At 42.8% G+C, this 22,025-nt stretch overlaps 1 protein-coding gene across 1 annotated transcript in view; it reads right to left on the reverse strand.

Moving 5' to 3' along the window:
• Positions 1–22,025, reverse strand: part of LOC126273015 (C-Maf-inducing protein-like) — an 879,384-nt gene that overhangs the window by 431,613 nt on the left and 425,746 nt on the right. The window contains exon 2 of the mRNA XM_049976389.1: positions 21,858–21,986. Coding sequence (XP_049832346.1) covers positions 21,858–21,986 — 129 coding nt within the window. The remainder of the gene's footprint in view (positions 1–21,857; positions 21,987–22,025) is intronic.

The raw sequence follows: 22,025 nt of genomic DNA on the forward strand, positions 1-22,025 counted from the left end.
AAACGTCATTTTTTCGGATGAATCCAAATCTGTTTACAGCAACATGAAGGTGGCATCCCTGTTTGGCGACATCGGGGTGAACGCACATTGGAAGCGTGTATTCGTCATCGCCATACGGGCGTATCACCCGGCGTGATGGTATGGGGTGCCATTGGTTACACGTCTCGGTCACCTCTTGTTCGTACTGACGGCACATTGAACAGTGGACGTTACATTTCAGATGTGTTACGACCCGTGGCTCTATCCTTCATTCGATCCCTACATTTCAGCAGAATAATGCACGACCGCATGTTGCAGGTCCTGTACGGGCGTTTCTGGATACAGAAAATGTTCGAATGCTGCCCTGGCCAGCACATTCTCCAGATCTCTCACCAACTGAAAACGTCTGGACAATGGTGGTCGAGAAACTGGCTCGTCACAATACGCCAGTCACTACTCTTGATGAACTGTGGTATCGTGTTGAAGCTGCACGGGCAGCTGTACCTGTACACGCCATCCAAGCTCTGTTTGACTCAATGCCCAGACGTATTAAGGCCGTTATTACGGCCAGAGGTGGTTGTTCTGGGTGCTGATTTCTCAGGATCTATGTACCCAAATTGCGTGAAAATGTAATCACATGTCAGTTCTAGTATAATATATTTGTCCAATGAATACCCGTTTATCATCCGCATTTCTTCTCGGTGTAGCAATTTTAATGGCCGGTAATTGTCAATCGCTAGAAAAATACGATTTTTTGTGTAATAATGTCACTAACAAATTTTAAGACCTTTGAGAAAAATATTTTACTGGTTAATTTCTTGGTTTTTATATAAACAAAGTTTTATGACTGTCTGCCAGTTTACAGGGAGGAACGGACGTAACAGTTTAACGTCCCGTTGACGACGTGATCTTCAGAGACCAGCACTGACAGTGCTGGCCTTAGCAGTGTGTGTGTTCTCTCAGAAGCTGCACAGCACCGGCTACTGCCCGCATCCGGCTTTACGGCGTCTACATTGTTTCGAAACAGTTTTTGCTACAGTCCCGTTCACCTTCCAAACTGACCACATAGTTAGTGGAAGCATTTCAGGTCCCTACAGCACGACGTTACATTCAGTGCTATGGCCAGAAGCAATGCCGACGCCTGTAAGAAACCTTCCGCGTTTACGCGGCCCCTTGAAATACGTAGGAGGTCCGCTGTGAGATCCGACAGGATGATGGCGGCCGACCCACATAAATGTTTTATGACTCGGTTTACGTGCGTGGCTGGTTTATTGTTGCGGAGATTCACTCACGCAAGGGCCCGACGTATAAAGTCGCTACGCAGAAACCTTCCCGCAAGTAGTTCCATATACTGCTCGCAGTTAATCGTCTTTCCTCGCAGGCTATTGGCAGACGTCTGGAAACTATTACTCAGCAGGAAAATGAAATGGAAAGAAGTGAAGGGAGGGAAAACATTTCTCGGAGGTACGCATAGGATAAATCAAATTTCGCTCCATTGTGACTTCCATTTCCTTCTGAAGCACCAGGGGTACAGCAGCGCAGTAACATTGGGGGAAGGACGGGGGTAAATAAGAAGAGTAGGAAAATAAGGAAGACACAGCAACAAAACTACTTCAGAAATTTTCAAATACGATTTCCATCAAAACTTACTTCCATTCAAACACCAAAATTAGTTATTTATTTTAGTAATAACATTATGCACCTGGAAATGCGCTAACAAATATTTTTAAGTTCCTCACTGTTCCCTACATCAGTTCAATCGAATACCGCCCTGTTTGCTGAAACAGTCACGCTAGGTACCTAGTGTAACGCTTATAAAACTGAATTAAATTTCCATCTCGATAGAACAAACGACTGGAGCTGTAGGCAAGCCAATTCACGATTTAACCTTCATCTTCCTACCGTGATTTACATCTTCTGCGTCTTCATTACAACATTCCAGGCGAACGATGGAAGGTCTCCTTCTACAAGCTCCTATCGGACTCTTTCAATTCCTAACTAAGGCGATTCGAACTGATTCAGTTTTCTCGTATCAAGGATTACTATGAAGAAGCAAACTTTCGGGCTATTCTGATGTTCAAATGTGTGTGGAATCTTATGCGACCTAATTGCTAAGGCCATCAATCCCTAAGTTTACGCATCATCCTAAGAACAAAACACACCCACCCATGCCCGAGGGAGGACTCGACCCTACGCCGGGACACGCAGCACAGTCCATGACTGCAGCGTCTAAGACCGCTCGGCTAATCCCGCGCGGCGGCCTATTTGAGGCACCTCAAGTAAAACAGGTTTTGGCATTCGTCGTTACATCAGAACGCAATGACTGGAACCCGTCTGCCAAATGGAAGAACGAAATAAATGATTCTGAGCGGGTTCAAATGGCGCTGAGCACTATGGGACTTAACATCTATTGTCATCAGTCCCCTAGAACTTAGAACTACTTAAACCTAACTAACCTAAGGACAACACACAACACCCAGCCATCACGAGGCAGAGAAAATCCCTGACCCCCGCCGGAAATCGAACCCGGGAACCCGGGCGCGGGAAGCAAGAACGCTACAGCACGACCACGAGATGCGGGCTCTGAGCGAGTTACTAGAATGTAACAATATACTGTCGTGGCCGTATGGTGCCACAGAATCATGCTTCACTACAACAGCATCCTTCGTTAATTCGGTTTTAGGGTTAAATATACCAGAAGGACTTTAATTGGAGGTATCCAGAATTACGGCTAATAACTCCTTCAAATACTTTAATGCATCAGAGCTAATTTTGCAAGGAGTAAGTAACGCCGCACATCAGAAACAAGCAGTCGCTAGAAAACACACCGATACACAAGCGTTCAGACCAACGAACAACCACAGTTTGGTGAGGACACACACTCTAAGGAATAAAAGTTGAAAATACTATCAAATAAATGGTTTCAAGACAGACCTGATTAGTGATTTGATGGCTTGAAATAATTGCTGGAAGTAGGAATGTATGGAATAAAACTTAAAACTGAACATTATCATCAATTATTAGTTTCTTATTGACTAAGGAATAGAGCAAGGAACAGGCGATAGAATTATTTATACTGAAATCAATAATTCAGTATAACGAAATGGAACCAGGCACTTCACAAATCTTGTTGAGGCTTATCGCAAAGTAGAGCGCTACAACACTGAATTTACAACTTCTCGTAGCCTCCCAGTTACGTGATCACAACCTTTGAATGAGTTCACATTGACTTATTAAACGTCCCATGTTTGACAATACTAATCATTCTAATGGATGACGACTAATGAATTCAGTAATTCACACTTTGTCAGCACTTTCTGTTTATCTACAGCTGCACGGTTACCTTCTGTTTCGACTGCTACCTCCGGTTCGAGCGAGCGGTGAATTCATTTCATCATTGGCAACTTAAAAGAGTGTTTCACAATCGTACTTAATTTTCTAACCAACAATAACTTGTCTATTGATGCATTTTTTCTATTTTACTCTAACACATTTAAGTTGCTGCCTACAGCATCTGACGGACGTATTTCTGAATAGTTTATTTATATTTTATGTATAATATTTTATAATTGCTGTCACAGATGCGTGTGTTTTAAACAAACGGAAGTTCGTCAAAGGTAATGCACAGTACCTTGCAAGTCGAAATCGAGAACCACTAGGGAAATAAAAGTTTGTCGGTAGAAGCTTTGTCCCTTTAGCGCCTAACACCTAACTGACTTTTGTTTATCATTCCGTACGCCACCGTGGGTGATCAACACGACAAATTCTAAGAATCAGATGAGAATACGAGCAGAGTTTGTAAGGTTCTTGATACATTTTGAATCGACGCCAAAATGAAGAGAAAATCAACATCCAAACTTTGGACTGTGCTCTCATTAGCAAATTTCACCCATTCAACAAGTATGTAGTGAACACTACACTGGTGAATCACTTCAAAGGATACGAAAAGCATTTGTCAAGGGGCGCTCTCATCAAATCTTTCTTCAAGGCGCTATGATTCAACAGTGGAACGATCGGAAGGACTGTCGTAATGTTACATGCCAGTGAAGGTTTAACGTAAACGCGTTGCATTCCACAAGGTACTGCAGTTGACAGATGAATTTATGAACACTTTTAACAGACATTGTTCTTTTCAGTGCAGCAAGCAAAAGGGCCGGAATAGGTTACACATATGGTTTTCCTCGAGCAGATTCTTGCTCGTTTTGAAGCATGAGCCAACATGCAGAATAGTTTTAAGTGACGTCCAGTATTATGTTTCTGAACTACCCATATACCGATTTATTATTGTACTTTGATCGAATCACGACGAAACTTTGTTAACCACTGAATGTGAACAGTATGGCCGATAACGGTTAGCTGCAATAAAATCAACGTTTATTGCGAGGTTGCTGTAGTTGCCCCATTACCTTCACGTGGGGTGTCTCGTCAGATGCAAAAGAACATGTCCGACAGAACAGAAACCACACACGTTTAATAAAATAAACTACCCAAAAAATTTTAATTTTTACGAAATTCTGCAATTGTCCCCCATTGTGAAGCATAAGTTTAAAGTTTTCAATATTACGAAGGCGTGGGTGGGTCCCTGCAACGTCACCCACGGCCGGCAACACTTCAAACAGAAAAGTGTCGAAGCGTGCACAAAACAGAGCCACAGCTCAAAAGTTCATATGAGTTGTAAGGTGGGTTGAAGATGTCACATTGTCTCCAAATTTCACGATAATTTTGCCCAACGCCATCGTAGATCTGTCACACTATTGGAAGGTCGTCACATCTCCTCTTACCCACTTCACTTCTTCTATTGATGTTTCTGCTATGAAGGTCAGAACCACGACATCCAGCGTGGGTGTCAGAGGAAAACATTTCAGACACACCACCGCTCAGAATCCGCGAGAAAATCGGCATGAAGGACTTCGATGTAACCACCCCTTGGAGCGCTAAATCCCACACCCTTCGCGGTCGGAAACGACAGTTCTCAGTGCCGTAAGCAACAGTATGATCTTGAGATCGTTTGACACTGCTGACGTCCCCCAGACGATTCAACCATACTTTAAGAACAACGTGGGGCTGGAAACCTATTGAATGTAATCTGACTCCTTTGGTGTGTAGTGCGTCCGCAATTCTTTGCTCTGGTATAAAGAGTGGAACCAATAGGGACCATTCAAAAGCACTTGAGGAAATTTGACTTGATCCGAAGCAGCCAAGGTTGTTTATGCTCTTTCTATCATCCTGTTTGGCTCCCTCCTGTGCGTGATCACAGGAATGCAACAATGGCATATGCATGAATAATACGGCACATGCTCCCTCTAAGACTCCCAATTCGCCAACGCCCTTGGTGTCTCCCACGCACTCTTGCTGAGCACGTTAAAAATATGCCTGTCAGAGACTTCGCCAGCCATTCAGTTGAGTGGTGCCTCGCGGTTGCAGTAACGCCTGAGGGTAGGCAAACCCAGCAAAGATGTATCAAAAGGATTACAAAATACTGTATATAAGATGATGTAAGTCCTACTTAAGAGAAAATATTTGTGTGTAGCTGTAGAAAATTGTGTGTCTCGTTACACACCTTTCATCAAACTTAGATTAATTTTTCTTAATGACAAATAGGCCAGCATATTTTTGATGGTATCGTATTCCAGTTTTCCGATGTGGACGAAATGCTCACATTATCCCCTTCAGATAGCCATTTAAATCTAATTTTTGTTCCGTTCAAGTTGACACTTTACATGTTTAGACATATTATACGAGAATATAGCAAGAACAAAATGTCGTTGATATGAGTGCAATCAGTGCCCCCCGAATTTTCTCCTTTCCTAATATGTCGCATTTCGTGGCTGCTAAAAGAGCGAGGAATGCGCACTTCTGCTCGTCATTTTATTCAACAACGGACGGTCTTAGCAACTTCACGGAAGCATCAAAGCGGCTTCTCAATAACAGCGTGGCTGCATCCCGGAAATTACGACCTGCGGTGACAGAGTGAGTGGGGCGAGAGGGGGGGGCGGGGGGGGGGGGGGGGAGAGATATAGGCTGTCGACAGAACGCCACCGTTGTCCGGGAAGCTGTCATCGATTGGAAACAGGCTATGCAGACGGCACCGGCGACCGTCAAAGCGAACAGGAAACAATCGAAGTCAAGTAATATGTTCCTCTGACAAAGCCGAAAGTAACGTGGCGTTGAAAAGAACTTAGGGAGTCCCCATACATACTACTATAGACATAGTTTTACTTTATTGCTAAACATGTAGAAAAGTTACGGATCGCTTTATTTCAAATTTTTACTCGTTATGCTCATAAATGTTTAGGCGGACATAGTGTAAACAGTTTTTTAATTGTATATATATATACTTAGCTAAAGTTTCGAGCGATGAGGATAATGTACGGCCGTCGCTACATGCGTAGTGTGCGATAAGTTGAGAATTTGGATTGGAGGGGAAGTGTGTCCGGATAGCCTCAGCGCTTAAGGGGACCGCTCGTATAATGCGGGAAATCCAGGTTCCAACATGGCAAAAATTTTTGCTTGTCACCACTGAATTATAAAAAGGAGAAAGGCTTTTAGCAAAAATCTTGGAAAGTTCTTGAGCGATTTACTTGAAATTTTACAATTATTATAATAAACATTTGGACGGACATAGGCTACGTATCTTTAATATGATATGTATGTATATCTGTACTTCTATATGGAGACAAGGCGTTGTTCAACGTTGTCACCGAAAATCTCTAACAGCTCATGACTGATTTACATCAAAATTTTACACGACAAATTACTAAACGTTCGGGCAGACAGATAATTTTTAATTATATATTCTACACAAATATACATGTAATAAATGAGGAGGAAATGAAGTTGTCAGAAACATCGACTAGTTCTATACCTATTTACTTCACATTTTCACATGATACTCTAACAAAATTTGGACCACCATAGACATCATTTTTTTTTAAATATGTGCAGTATATAAATGTACAAGATACAACAGGCAAAAATTGTTGGAAAAAATCTCGAAAACTTCTTGATCGACTTGCTTCAAATTTTTGCACAGAATTCTTATGAAGATTCAGACGGACAATCGCTATTATATACACTACGTGATCAAAAGTATCCGGACACCTGGCTGAAAACGATTTACAAGTTCGTAGCGCCCTCCGTCGGTAATGTTGGAATTCAATATGGTGATGGCCTACCCTTAGCCTTGATGGCAGCTTACACTCTCGCAGACACACATTCTATCAGGTGCTGGAATGTTTCTTGGGGTATGGCAGCCCTTTCTTCACGGAGTGCTGCACTGAGGAGAGGTATCGATGTCGGTGAGGCCTGGCACGAAGTCGGCGGTCCAAAACATCCCAGAGGTGTTCTATAGGATGCGAGTCAGGACTATGTGCAGGCCACTACATTACAAGGTTGTTACTGTCGTGTAAGCACTCCGCCACAGGCCGCACATTACGAACAGGTGCTTGATTTTGTTGAAAGATGCAATCGCCATTCCCGAATTGCTCTTCAACAGTGGAAAGCCAGAAGGTGCTTAAAACATCAGTGTAGGCCTGTGCTGTGATAGTTACATGCAAAACAACAAGGGGTGCAAACCCCCCTGCATGAAAAACACGACCACATAAGACAACCACTGCCTAAGAATTTTTCGCATTCGGGAGGAAGACGGTTCAATCCCGCGTCCGGGCTTCCTGATTTAGGTTTCTCGCGATTTCCCTAAATCGCTCCATGCAAATGCCGGGATGGTTCCTTTGAAAGGGCACGGCTGACTTCCTTCCCCGTCCTTCCCTAATCCAATGAGACCGATGACCTCGTTGTCTGGTCTCCTCCCCCACAAAAACCCAACCCCTCCGAATTTTACTGTTGGCACTACACACGCTGGCATATGACGTTCACCGGGCATTCGCCACACCCACACCCTGTCATCAGATCGGCACATTGTGTATCGTGATTCGTCACTCCACACAACGTTTTTCCACTGTTCAATCGTCCAATGTTTACGCTGCTCAAACGAGGCGACGTTTGGCAAATACCGGCGTGATGTGTGGCTTATGAGGAGCTGCTTGACCATGAAATCCAAGTTTTCTCGCCTCCCGCCTAACTGTCATAGTACTTACAGTGGCTACAGTTTGGGATTCCTGTGTGACGGTCTGGATAGATGTCTGCCTATTACACAATACGACCTTCTTCAACTGTCGGCGGTCTGCCAGTCAACAGACGAGGTCGGTCTGTACGCTTTTGTGCTGTACGTGTCCCTTGACGTTTCCACTTCAGTATCACATCGGAAACAGTGGACCTAGGGATGTTCAGGAATGTGGAAATCTCGTGTACAGACGTATGACACAAGTGACACGCAATCACCTGACCACGTTCGAAGTCCGTGAGTTCCGCGGAGCGCTCCATTCTGCTCTCTCACGATGTCTAATGACTATTGAGGCCGCTGATATGCAGTACCTGGCAGTAAAATGCACCTACTATGAAAAACGTAAGTTTTTGGGTTCATCCTACTACTTTTGATCACTTAGTATGTGTGGATTAGTTTCCTTAATCGCAGTCTATTTCAACTATTTTGACCATTTGAACCATTAGACAAATTGTTCCTCCTACAATTCTCTCTCCTCATATATAATTTTAAATTAATTTTCAAATAAAATTTGCATATACAACAATGTGCTGTTTCATTCTATTTCACGCAGTCGAGAATAGGGAAGCCGTATTTATTATTTATCAGGATAATAATAGGATACGGTGGTCTCGCGGTTCTAGGCGCGCAGTCCGGAACCGTGCGACTGCTACGGACGCAGGTTCGAATCCTGCCTCGGGCATGGATGTGTGTGGTGTCCTTAGGTTAGTTAGGTTTAAGTAGTTCTAAGTTCTAGGGGACTAATGACCACACAGTTGAGTCCCATAGTGCTCAGAGCCATTTTTTTTGAATAATAGGATACTTCACCGTAATCTCAACCCTCTAAAGCTTTGTAATCCTATCCATTCTCAGGTTAAATCTATGTGAAATTCTGTCGTTCGCCCTACTTTATCCACGGTCTCAGCACCTGGAGATGTCTCCCCCTTACCACGTATACCCAAGATCCCAACCGATTTGCCCAACTATTTCAGGCGACTTGACGGATGAAAAGGAGATGGACAGAGTAGGGGGAGGAGGACATGGACAGTGATTAGGGAGAAGGTGAACGAAACGAAACAACACGAAAAACGGAAAACCCAGGGTTCAGTTCCGCTCTGGCACAAATTTTCTCTAGTCACCACTGAACTGTGTGTGTGTGAGTGTGTGAGTGTGTGTGTGTGTATGTGTGTGTGTGTGTGTGTGTGTGACTCGAACCTGCGACCGTAGCAGGCGGGCGGTCCCAGACTGAAGTGCCTAGAACCGCTCGGCCACAGGGGCCAGCGTTTGAAGGTCACTTTCGCAGATTTTTCTAGACTAACTCGAAAACTGTGGCTTCCTGAAAAACGTATCCAAGTACAAAATTTAACTATATTAAATTTCATAAAAACAGGTGATGTTCTTTTTTCCTGTATGAGTATAGTGTGTGGGCAGCGAGCGACAAGACTATGAAAATCTCGTTCCTGGTTTTTGAAGGTGGTGCAGGTTGCATAAAACCAAGCATTAGGGGTAGCTGAAACACACTTTGTACCAGTTAACCACCTTCGTAGATGCTCGCTAGAAGTTTAGGCGCTGGGGATGTTTCAAATCTGCTAAAATCTTCCCCAATAGCTTAAATTAGATGTCAAAAGAAATGTAACATTTCTTAATCCGAAGAATGTGAACGCTGACAGGTATGGATATTACCGAGCCATTAGTTTAATAGTTCATGATTGCAAAATCGAGTCATGAATAATTTACAAAGAATGGAAAATCTGTTAGAAGCCGGCATTGTAGAAGATCACTTTGGGTTCTGGAGAAATTCAGTATCATGCAATGGCATACTGATCCTATGATTTATCTGAGAAGAGGAAATCTACATTTATGGAATCTGTAGGCTGAGAGTCGTTTTCGATCATGCTTAGTGTAATATATTCTTCGTAATTCTGAAGGTAACAGGGATAAAACACAGAGTATGAAAGGAATACTAAAACCTGTACAGAAGTCTGAGTACAGATTTAAGAGGTGAAGGGCGCGAAAGGGAGGTAGTAGTTGAAAAGGGAGTGAGACATGGATGCAGCTATCCCCGATGTTTGTCAATCAGTACACTGCACTAAGAAACTAAGGAAAAAATTGGAAAGGTGATTAACGTTCACAGAGAAGAAACAAAAACATTGAGGTTTGCCGATGATGTAATTCTGTCAGAGACGGCAAGACAGTTGAATGGAAAAGATGCAGTAATGCAAAGAGGTTAGAACATAAATACTGACGAAAGTAAAACAAGGATAAAGGAATGCAGTCGAATTAGATCAGGATATTCTAAGCGAATTAGATTAGGAAACGAGACACTAAGCACAGTCGATAGGGCAGCTAAATAACTGATGGTGGTCGATCAAATTAGGAAGAACCAGCATTCAGACAGGCTGTTTACCTTTTATATATGACTTGGCGATTCTATGTCACGATGTAGAAACAGCTCAAAAATGTATAAATTCTTGAAGAAATAGCAGGAAGAGTAAAGCTCCAATTATTATTTGAAAAAATAAAATACATATCTAACAACTACCCGGCACGCAAAATTCTAAAAACTAAATATGGAGAAATCGAGATGGGTGAAGTGAAATATTTAGGTGAAACCATTGAGGAAAGTGTCCTGGGAAAGGTTAGTTAAGAAATTAGTTCTCACTAAATGGAATGAGGCTCACAAGCTTACAAAAGACAGCTATAACAAATTACGCATCTCAGATACACCAAACTGAGATGCTAAAACGCAGTCAGAAAAACAGGATGTCCTTGCGCGACTGAAATCATCATTTTAAGCGGGAAGAGGGAGAAAACTAAAAGTAATCACGAAAATTTTAGGTCCAAATGATATCGTAGAAAGAACATATAGACTAAGAACAAACAAAGAAATTGAAAAGCACGCTAACAATTATAAGGATATGAAGAAACGCAGGCTGCAATTCTGTGGACACATTAAAAGAATAGAATCAATCAGGATGAGGAATTCTACGAAGTTCGTAGTAAAGCTAGAACTGGAACAATAAAGTGGACCATTGCAGTTGAAAGGTTGTTATAGTATGACAAGTGGCAGCTGTAATTGTGATATTGTCCACACTAAACACTTTTCCTGAGCACAAGTATAAAGGAGACACACTGTGTTGCAAAGTTTGCGTAGTCTGTCCGATAATGAGACAGTCGCTTGGTTGTCGAGAATGGGTGGAAGCAGTCGTTTTTACTGGTGCGTAGATCTAATTTCGGTATGCTGCCGCTGTAACCTGGAATTTATTAAAGAAGATAATATGCAACCACGTGCACTAACTTCGCAGAAAGTGGGATGTCACGTTTCGGAAACATTTTCAGTTTTGGTTTGTAAATTTTTGTAACTCGCATTATTTGACCATTACTGTACTATTGTTTCATCAGCTCGTAAATGCATGAACTCAGTAAAGGAATACATCATTCTTTACTCAGTTTCATCATTAAATACTGAATGTAAATTCTATTAACGTTAGACGTTTCACCTACACAATCAATTGGAAGATCACTGTGTTTGATGTTCACATTGCAGCAACAATGATCAGTAGTGAAGTCCTGTTCACACTTTTTAATTTCGCTGAAGTGCAAGAACTTTCTTTTAAATTCTAAATTAGATGAGATAAAGCCTCCACATCCCACTTGCTATTCAAGAAAAATTTTAAAAGAATGATATTTTACATTCGCATTTCAGTTCGCAAGATCCGACTGTTAACTGTCTATTGAGCAGGTGTAACATCTTGCTTTGCACATGGCAAGATTATTTAAATAATAACAAAGCAGCGTGCAGCCTGATTCTTTTCAGACAAGGAGTTGCAAAGCAAAGATGTTGTCTGTTGTCGCACTGATAAGCAAACGTTGTTATTGGGGATAGAATTAAATATTGTGTTAGGCGCCGGCCGCGGTGGTCTCGCGGTTCTAGGCGCGCAGTTCGGAGTCGTGCGATTGCTACGGTCGCAGGTTCGAATCCTGCCTCGGGCATGGATGTGTGTGATGTCCTTAGGTTAGTTAGGTTTAAGTAGTTCTAAGTTCTAGGGGACTAATGACCACAGCAGTTGAGTCCCATAGTGCTCAGAGCCATTTGAACCATTTTTTTTGTGTTAGGCACTTAGAGAACAGATTATATTAACTTTCTGATGTTATTTACTTCAGTGCCCATATAAGTGTTTTGCACTACAAATCTAAGTATTGAGATTGCACCATGTCATTCAAAAATGGTTCAAATGGCACTGAGCACTATGGGACTTAACAGCTGAGGCCATCAGTCCCCTAGAACTTGGAACTAGTTAAACCTAACTAACCTAAGGACATCACACACATCCATGCCCGAGGCAGGATTCTAACCAACGACCATAGCAGTCACGCGGTTCCAGACTGAAGTGCCTAGAACCGCTCGACCACTACGGCCGGCCCATGTCATTCGTCAGGTGCGTTTTGTTCATGAAGATTGGATGTACAGTTCGTAAAATGCAATTTGGTACTTTGAACACACAAGTTTCATTTGCACTATAAGTAAAGGTTACGTACAACCATCACTGAGCATAATGTTACATTACACACACAGAGTAAAGTCTAACGTGCACATTGAAATGTAAAATAACAACTTTCTCCTAAAAAAATTAACTTAAACACTGTTATGTACATAGTTCCGCATAGTCAGTGCATACACAATTTTCCCACTAGAGCGCGCCCCGCTAAGCAGAACAGCGCAAGGCAGCGCTTGTCTGTCTCCGCACTACGAGATGGCGCTGCCTTAGAGACGGACCGAATTCTCCTTCCGCCGATCCGCGTATTAATACGTAACGCAGCCAAAGAGATTGCTGCTAACATAGAACCTTTTCTCCTCACGGATCACACTCGTCCAGTGATACCTGAACGCGCGAGGTATTATAACGAGTGTACAGACCTTCGATCAGTCAGTCTGCATTAGTCTGCATCTGTCTATAGTCAAGTTTCAGTCTGCGCCTAATAAGATTACCGTATTCCTGTACATAGCCATGAAGATAAATGAATAGACACTTTGTCAAGTATCAGAGATATGTGAGAATAAGATTAACGTACCAAGACCATAGGAACTTCAGATTGTCAATTGTAAACAGCATCCAGAATCAAGTTACGTAATGCCGATGCTTTTTAATATTTTAATAAATGTGTGTGAAAATTAATCAAGTTCTGTTTAAAGTGGGTCACTGTCAATCTGCTACTCTAAGCGTGTAAGTGGCATTTCTATCGTCTGACCTAAGGGCAGAAGATAAATACGCCACTATAAGACCACGATACATATTGCTGACACTCGCCTACTTCGTTAGAGCGACAAGTCAAATTATCTGATGGTGTGTGTGTGTACCGAAGGTCTTACAGTACGCACACCGCAAACACTTACACTTTACAGATGAAAGGTTAGACCAGAGTACCCAGCAATGATTAAAAGTGTCTTTATAAAACGTACACAGTTAAAGAACAGCTGGTGGTCGCAGGTATGACGCAACCTAAAATATCAGCCAGACAAATTTTTAATCAGGAAAAAAAAGGTTCAAATGGCTCTGAGCACTATGGGACTTAACATCGAAGGTCATCAGTTCCCTAGAACTTACAACTACTTAAACCTAACTAACCTAAGGACATCACACACATCCATGCCAGAGGCAGGATTCGAACCTACGACCATAGCGGTCGCGCGGTTCCAGATTGTAGCGCATAGAACCGCTCGGCCACTCCGGCCGTCTTAATCAAGAAAGTCACGACTGAACAGTTGCTCAGAGAGAAAAAAAGCCAAGACGACCGGATGAGTTCGATCTGAAGAACGGGAAAAAGTCGTTTCTCAGAGCATGAAAGGAGTAAAGACACAAAGGGAAGCTAAAACAAAACTATGAAAATGCCCCTTCTTGTACATCGCGTGGTCCAGTATGGCCAACACATGAATAATAATATTTTATTAGAGCTCCCTAATAGAAAGGTTTAGTCATTAGCTGTAGAGACGCCAAGAAACACACACACAATCGAGTCAAAACGTAAGCGAGCGTGTGAAAGGCAGCAGCCTCGCGGTTACGCCTGCTCAGCCGCCGTCCAAGAAGGCGATACGGCTGTCGGGTGGGAAGACAGGAAGGGGGGAGCGATTCCCGCAGGATGGCTCATGCGCGCCCACTCGAAGACGTCAGCCAGTCAGTCAGTCCAGACGCGCTCTCGAGACTTCGCCGGGCCCTGCGGGAGGCTTCCAGGCGGAGCGGCGGAACGCCGGCCCACGCACCGCCTGGGCATACAGGCACTCCACTCGCAACTCTCCTAGTTAGAACTCTGCCGAGAAAAGCCTTAGGGATAACACGGCGCCGGCACAAACATCTCTACACGGGTAGAATATCTGACCACGCTTTGGACAGATATGCACCCAGTAGAACAGTTCATAATAGGAGGTAACCTTCATGGCATACAGTCGCTATAAAGAAACTACTAAAGAAACAGAGATTACTGCATAATAGGTGTAAAACAAAGCGTACGGCTATAGATAGAGGGGTGATGAATGAAACGATTTTGGCTGTCAAGTGAGCAATGCATGATGCCTTCAATGACTTCCACAGCAGAATATTGTCACGTTACCTTTCACACGGAATTCTCGCCATATGTAAATGCTGTTAGTGGCACCAAAGTTAGTGTCCAGTCCATAGTGAATGAGACAGAAACTGGAATTGAGGGTACCAAAGCAGAAGTTGCAATCTTTAATCCCGTTTTCAAATATTCCTTTACGAAGTAAAATCCAGGACAAATGCCCCAATTTAATCCTCCTGCCACTGAAAAAATGAATGAAAAGAGTATTATTGTCAGTGGTGTTGAGAAACAGCCGAAATCGTTAAAACTGAACAAAGCTCCAGGGCCCGATGGAGTCCCTGTCAGATTCTATGCTGAATTTGCGCCGGAGTTTGCCCCTCTTATAACCATAATCTATCGTAGACCTCTGGAACAAACAACCGTGTGCAGTTGCTGAAAAAAGGCACAGATCACCCCCTTCTACAAGAAGGGTAGAAGTGACTCACAAAACTACCGTCCAATAACCTTGACATCGATTTGTTGTAGAATCTTAGAACGTATTCTGTGCTCAAGCTTAATGAGTTTTCTCTAACATAATGACCACCTCAATGTAAACCAAAATGGTTAACGAAAACATCGATCATGTGAAACACAACTCGCACATGACTTGGATCAAGGCAACCTTGTAAATGCAGTATTTCTCGATTTCCGAAAAGCATTTGAGTCTATACCGCACCCTACGCTTGTTGTCAAAAGTACGATCATATGGGATATCAAGTGAAATTTGGGCCTGGACTAGGATCTTTTGGTAGAGAGGACACAGTGTGTTATTTTGGATGGAGAGTCGTCATCAGATGAAGAAGTAACTTCGAGTGCGCCCCAGGAAAGTGTGTTGGGACCCTTGCTGTACGTGTTGTATATTAATGATCTTGCAGACAATATTAATAGTAAAATCAGGCTTTTTCCAGATGATGCAGTTATCTATAATGAAGTATTAACAGAGAGAAGCTGCATAAATATTGAGTCAAATCTTGATTAGGTTTCAACATGGTGAAGACATTGGAAACTTGCTCTAAATGTTCAGAAATGTAAAATTTTACACTTCACAAAACGAAGAAATAAGAACACCTCAACTCCTCCTAATCTACTTCTCTTCAACAGTGTCAATTTCACAATCCAAATCAAATAACTCACGACAGAGAAGATATTATTAAGTACCGCTACGCTACTTCTTTAATGACACACTCATTCATGTAAGCTGTATTTGTGACACGCAATTCAAAAATTTTCGAAACAAAGAAATATCAGGGACCAACTACAGGTTAGAGACTGTGCACTTCGCCGCAGTGGACGAAGTAATGTACAGTACTTCGCGCTCGGATATAAAGCGGCTGCAGTGGTGCGGAGTGAGAAGCAACCGGTGCGTGAGCATGTTTAAAAGCAGTACTTTCAAAAGATCGTAACTGCGTGCTGTCAGAAATAAGGCCCAAATTTCTCTGCGATCTCGAGTCCTGGTTTTGATATCTTGCAAGTGTGCTTTTCTCACCTCAAAGTATGAGGTTAAGTTGATGATGTTTCTTTGTCAGTGCAAATCTCAGACAAAAGGAAATAATTTATTTTGATTCACTGACATTCTAGCAATAAACTGAAGAAAGTAAAGAATAAAAGTTGTAACTTCCTGGCAGATTAAAACTGTGTGCCAGACCGAGACTCGAACTCGGGACCTTTGCCTTTCGCGGGAAAGTGCTCTACCAACTGAGCTTCCCGAGCACGAGTCACGCCCCGTCCCCACAGCTTTATTTCTACCAATACCTCGTCTCCTACCTTCCAAACTTAACAGAAGCTCTCCTTCGAGCCATGCAGAACTAGCACTCCTGAAAGAAAGGAGAGCAGGAGAGTTTCTGTTACGTCTGAAAGGTAGGAGGTACTGGTAGAAGTAGAGCTGTGGGGACGGGGCGCGACTCGTGCTCGGGTAGCTCAGTTGGTAGAGCACTTGCCCGCGAAAGGCAAAGGTCCCGAGTTCGAGTCTCGGTCCAGCACACAGTTTTAATCTGCCAGGGAGTTTCATATCAGCGCACACTCCGCTGCAGAGTGAGAATCTCATTCTGTAATAAAAGTTGTCTTTGTAGAATTCGCACTTTATTACGCGGTGACCACAAACGAATATACATCTACAAAGGCGCGCTAAAAAGTAATGGCCCGGAATTTTTTATTCTGTTCTCAGTATCGGCTCTAATATTACATGTCATGCATATTGTTTGGTCGACTTTCCCGCTTCGCTGACGCAAGCTGCAACCCTCTGTCGCTAGATGACCCCGAATTGTAGCACTGAACACGGTGGTGTTATGCTGGTACGTAAGAAACAGAGTTTGTTCCGAAGAAAACGTGCCTCCAATTGAAATCCCTAGCAGAATGAAAGCTGAGTACGGTGATGATTGTATCGGTATCAGTAATTGGACACGTTGGCATTTTCGTTCTCATAATGAAGGAAACGGTGGTGCCAGAGATCGGGTGGACGGCCGCGTACGGCAACCGACGAGGCGAGCCCATCAGAGAAAATTATCAGATAACACACAAACATTACTCTCATGAGTGTTAAGTATCACGAGAGCGTGTCCAGGCCATCACTGCGAAACTCTGTGCACGGTGGGTCCTCGAATGCTCATTTCTGTAATGAAACAGAGGAGATTGGACGTCTGTCAACAATTTCTTTTGCGTTTGGAGGTGAAGGTGATGTTCTTTAACAACGCTGTGAAGATGATGAAAGCCGTGTTCACCATTTTGACTCCGAAACAAGATATCATCAATGGAGTTCTGCCGCAAAGGATCGCCAACGCCACAAAAGTTCAAGACCATGTCACCAGCAAGCAAAGTCATGCTCATAATGTTCAAGGATGTTCATGGTGTGATGTACTTTGAATTCATCCGTAAAGGCACCACCATATACTCTGGAAGGTACTGCGAGAGCCACAGAAAACAAAGTGAGAGTTCGAAGAGCTCTTCCCCACACGAAGCACCCTCTCCTTCAGCAGGCAATGCCACACCGAACATGAGCGCTGCGACATATGCAACAATCCGACGCTTCGGTTTCTCTGTCATCGATCAACCACCATAATACAGTCCCGACTTGGCCCCATCCGATTTTCATATGTTTCCTCAACCTAAAGACCACCTTCTAGAACATTTTGATGGTGATGAAGCGGTGCAAGCAGAGGGGAGGTAGTTTAACATTCTACAGTGGCGGTATCAAAAAACTGGTCTCTCTTTGGGAAGAATGTTCTTCGTCAGGGTGACTATGTTCAGAATCGAATAATTAGAGACGACTTCGCTTTATATAAAAAACCTTAAGCGTTTCGACGAGAAAAATTCGGAGGCATTACTTTTCAGCACGCCTATGTATAGAGATGGTCGTCATATTAATGTGACCATTGCCTATGTTCGACGTCAGTGTGCAATAACCACTCACAGATGGCTGGTGGAAGCTCTAGCAGTGGAAGGTACATAAAGCGTGTCGGGCGAACACCGAAAACAGTACATGTTGTAATACGGAAACGGAGCGATTTATCTGACGTCCAAAAGGGCATAATCATTGGCTTTCGGGCCAAGGATGGAAGCATTTCCTAGACAGATTATTTTGCAAACTGCTCACGTGGTTAAAATCTACGGCGCATGGCAAAATGGCGCTATCCAAAACCGGCGCCGAACAAACGGTGGTACATTACGGTGCATAGATGATAGGGGTTAACGACGGTTGAAGAGATGTCTACTGGCGAATACACGTGCAACTGTTGACCACCTGACCATCCAGAAGAACCAGGGGGCTACCAACAGTGTCCCATCAAGACCCTCCTGCATCCTCTACAGGTGCCAGATTCATGCACTCATGCTAATGTTCCTCGGCGGCGGAGGCTGGAATTTGCAACCGAGTTGCGAAACTGGATATCTACTGTGTGGCAACCAGTGGCGTTTTCAGATGAATCACGTTTTATGCTCCACAGGAGAGATGGCCATTCGCGTGAAAAATCAGAAAGCAGACACTCTTCAACAATCGTCGGAAGGGTCCAGGCCGTAGGAGATAACGTCTGGGGAATGTTTTCGGGGCATTCCACAGGTGACTCGTCATTATGGAAGGCCCAATGGATCAGCATAAGTATGCTTCTATCCTCGAGAACCATGTCCACCCCTACATTCAGTTTGGCTTTCCTCGGTAGGACAGTGCAAAATGTGACAACTCACTATGTACGTGCGTTGTTCGAAGAGCACTAGTATGAGTTTACCGTACCCCCTGGTCACAAAAATCCCCGGATTTAAACCCATTAGAGAATCTGTTGGGCCCCCTCGATCGGACTGTACGCGTCATGGACCCTCAACCGATGAACATAGCGCAGCTGCTACGGCACCGGAGTCATCATGACTCAACATACCTGTTCCTTCCGGAACTGACTGACTCCATTGCTGCACGTCTCGCAACGGTCCGCGCTTCAGAAGGTGCTTATTCAAGCTTTTTAATGGACAGTGTGTACTCGTGGGTGGTAACATCAAAAAAGAAAAATTATGATCAGGGCTGATGGTGAATACTGCAGTCAAGCTAAGGAAAGCTGCAGTAACATTCCTATTGTTACGGTATGAAATCGAGTCGACATCAGTAAGGAGCTTTAACGAATTACTTTAAGGTAGTAATCAGATTTGATGTAAAATCTTTTCGATTATTTGCTGTCAGTACTTTGGTTCTGTCAGATGTGTACATCTTTCACGCTGTATTTTCAACCCCAAAATGTTCCGCTGAGCACTCGTTATTTCTACAGTACAGTACAGTACGGCAGTTTTTTCTACCTTTTCCGTTCTATTTGTGAATGGCGCGTGGGAAGATTGGCTGCCAACAAACCTCCGTATGACATCTCATTTCTCCGATTTTCTCGTCGTGATCATTTTTAAGACATACGCGGGAGGAGGTAATGTCTTCCACGACCATTCTTGGAAAGTATTTTCTCGAAATTTTAACCTTAAACGTCTCTGTGATGCGCAAAGCCTCTCTTGTAGCGTCTCCCAGTGGAGTTTGTCAAGCATCTCTGTGACATCCTCGCGCCGAATAAATCTTCCCGTGACAAAACGCTCCGCTCTTCGTTGGATCTTCTCTGTATCTTGTAACATTACAGGACATATTGGGACATATTGAAGTATTCGATACTGTAGACTTTTAGGGGATGTCGATACAGATATGCAAAATGTAAAGGGAAACTTTGGTGATGTTTAAATATTGTACTGTGTCAATATTAGGACATTTTGCACAGAAAGAACAAAAATAGAATTAATGTAAATATATATTAGTGTTAGTAACCTATTTTCATTCAATTTTGTAATTATATTTCATTTTGTAAAAGAAAGACTCACTGTTTGCTGTAGCTCTGATTAATTGTATAAATTATCAGTTTTGAGCTAAATTATTTCATATAATATGGACAAGATACTTTTAAAAACTCACCAGCTAAAGAGAAAGTCTGTAAATGAAAGTTTAATGCACACTTCTGGAACTTTCTATGGAGAAATTCTATATTATGATCGCAAAAATACGAAAACTTGTGAAAACTGTTTCATAACCTAATTTCGAAAGACGATTTGTATCAAGAAATATTGCTAAAAAGATTTATTTACGTTTTCAAACACGATTTAAATCATTTTACATATAAATAGTTGTTCTAAATCACTCAAGAAATATCCAGAATCAAATATCAAGATATTTCTGGAAACATCGGTACAAATCTGGTGAAGGTTATCCAGAATCTGGTAGAAAAATGTTATAAAATCTATTTGGAAATTATGCTTGTAAGAATTTATATGTACTGATCCTTTTACTTACTTTAATATGTACTAAAATTCTGTAATGTCTAATTTAGTTTTAAGTCGTGAATTGCCATCGTATTGTAAACAAAACATTGTTAAAGACTCTCATTGTTTGGAAAGATATTAATACACCTAGGAGTTGTCAGTTGCCAGTTCGGATATGCAGTGCGGTTAGCTCGGAGAGTTAGTTGTTGAGTCTGTGAAGTCTGTCAGTTCTGTTTGTAAATAAACGTCTGTAATGAAGAATTACTTGTTGTCGTCAATATGAACTCAAGACCTTTTGCACGAAGCAGACACCTCCTAATGCAATGTTTTAATTTGGTTGAGGAAGCTGGGATCGCTATAAGTGCAAACAAATTGAAGTGGAACGTTTTAATTTGGTGTTGAGGAGCTGAAATGTTATAATTTGGTGGAGGAGCTGGGATGTTATAATCTTTTATTACTCCTTGTTGGTAAGGGTCCCAGACTGATGTACAGTAGTCAAGAAGTGGTTATACGAGTGTTTTGAAAGCTACTCCTTTCGTGACTGAAACTGAATTATATTTGCTTAAGATTCTCCCAATGATTGTTAGTCTTTGATCTACTTTTCCTGCTCCTTGTTTTATGTGATCGGTCCTCCTCAGGTTGCTCTGGATGTGTACCGATACGTATTTTACGGTAGCTTCCAGTGACTTGTAGCCAATAGTATAATCGGTCAGTAGCTGATCTCTTCGTCTCTGTACGCGCAGTACATTACATTTATTTAATTTCAGTGCCAAGTGCCATTCCCTACACTACTCATTGCTCCCCTGCAGCTCTTCCTAGATTTCGCTACCGTCTCCTGCCGTTGCAACCTCTCTGCAGAAAATGACATCGTCCGGAGTAGACTCACGCAACCTCCAATGTCATCAAGTAGATCATTAGTATATGACACTCTCTTGAGTTTCTCCTGAAATTACCTGTACACTTGACGATTTTTTAAGAGAGACGAGTTGTGTCCTATCTGCAAAGAAGTGCTGTACCCTATAACTGTGGAACTGTGTCGAATGCCTTCCGGAACGACCACGGCATCAACCTGAGTGCAATTGTCCATGGTGCTCGTGAAGGAACAGAGCCAGCTGTATTTCACAAGCTCTGTGTTTGTGGAATCCTAGTTGACTATCATATAGGAGATTTTTCGCCCCCCAAGAATGTCATAAAGCGTGAGCATAAAACATGTTTCACAACTCTGCAACATATCGATGGCCACTGATATAAATCTACAATTTTGCTCGTCTGCACCACAACCCTTCTTGGAAACTGGAATGGTCTGGATTCATGGTGAATAATTACATAAGCTTGTGGAATAATCACATTTAGATGTAGTCAGTTTCGAGAGTTACTGTGATCGTGGCGCGTTTAAATACATAGCTTTGCGACTGACCTGCAATAGCAAAGAGCCGTCGGCGACCACGATGCGGATGCAGAACTTGTGGCCGGCGTCCCAGCGAGCCACCACGTACACCTCCTCCATGCTGGAGTACGGCACGGACGTCTCCATGAAGCCCGTCGGCTGGAACAGACAGAAGCAGAGAACAATCAGTACGTCATC

The sequence above is a fragment of the Schistocerca gregaria genome, chromosome 5, assembly GCF_023897955.1.
Source record: "Schistocerca gregaria isolate iqSchGreg1 chromosome 5, iqSchGreg1.2, whole genome shotgun sequence".
Taxonomy (NCBI): Eukaryota; Metazoa; Arthropoda; class Insecta; order Orthoptera; family Acrididae; genus Schistocerca; species Schistocerca gregaria.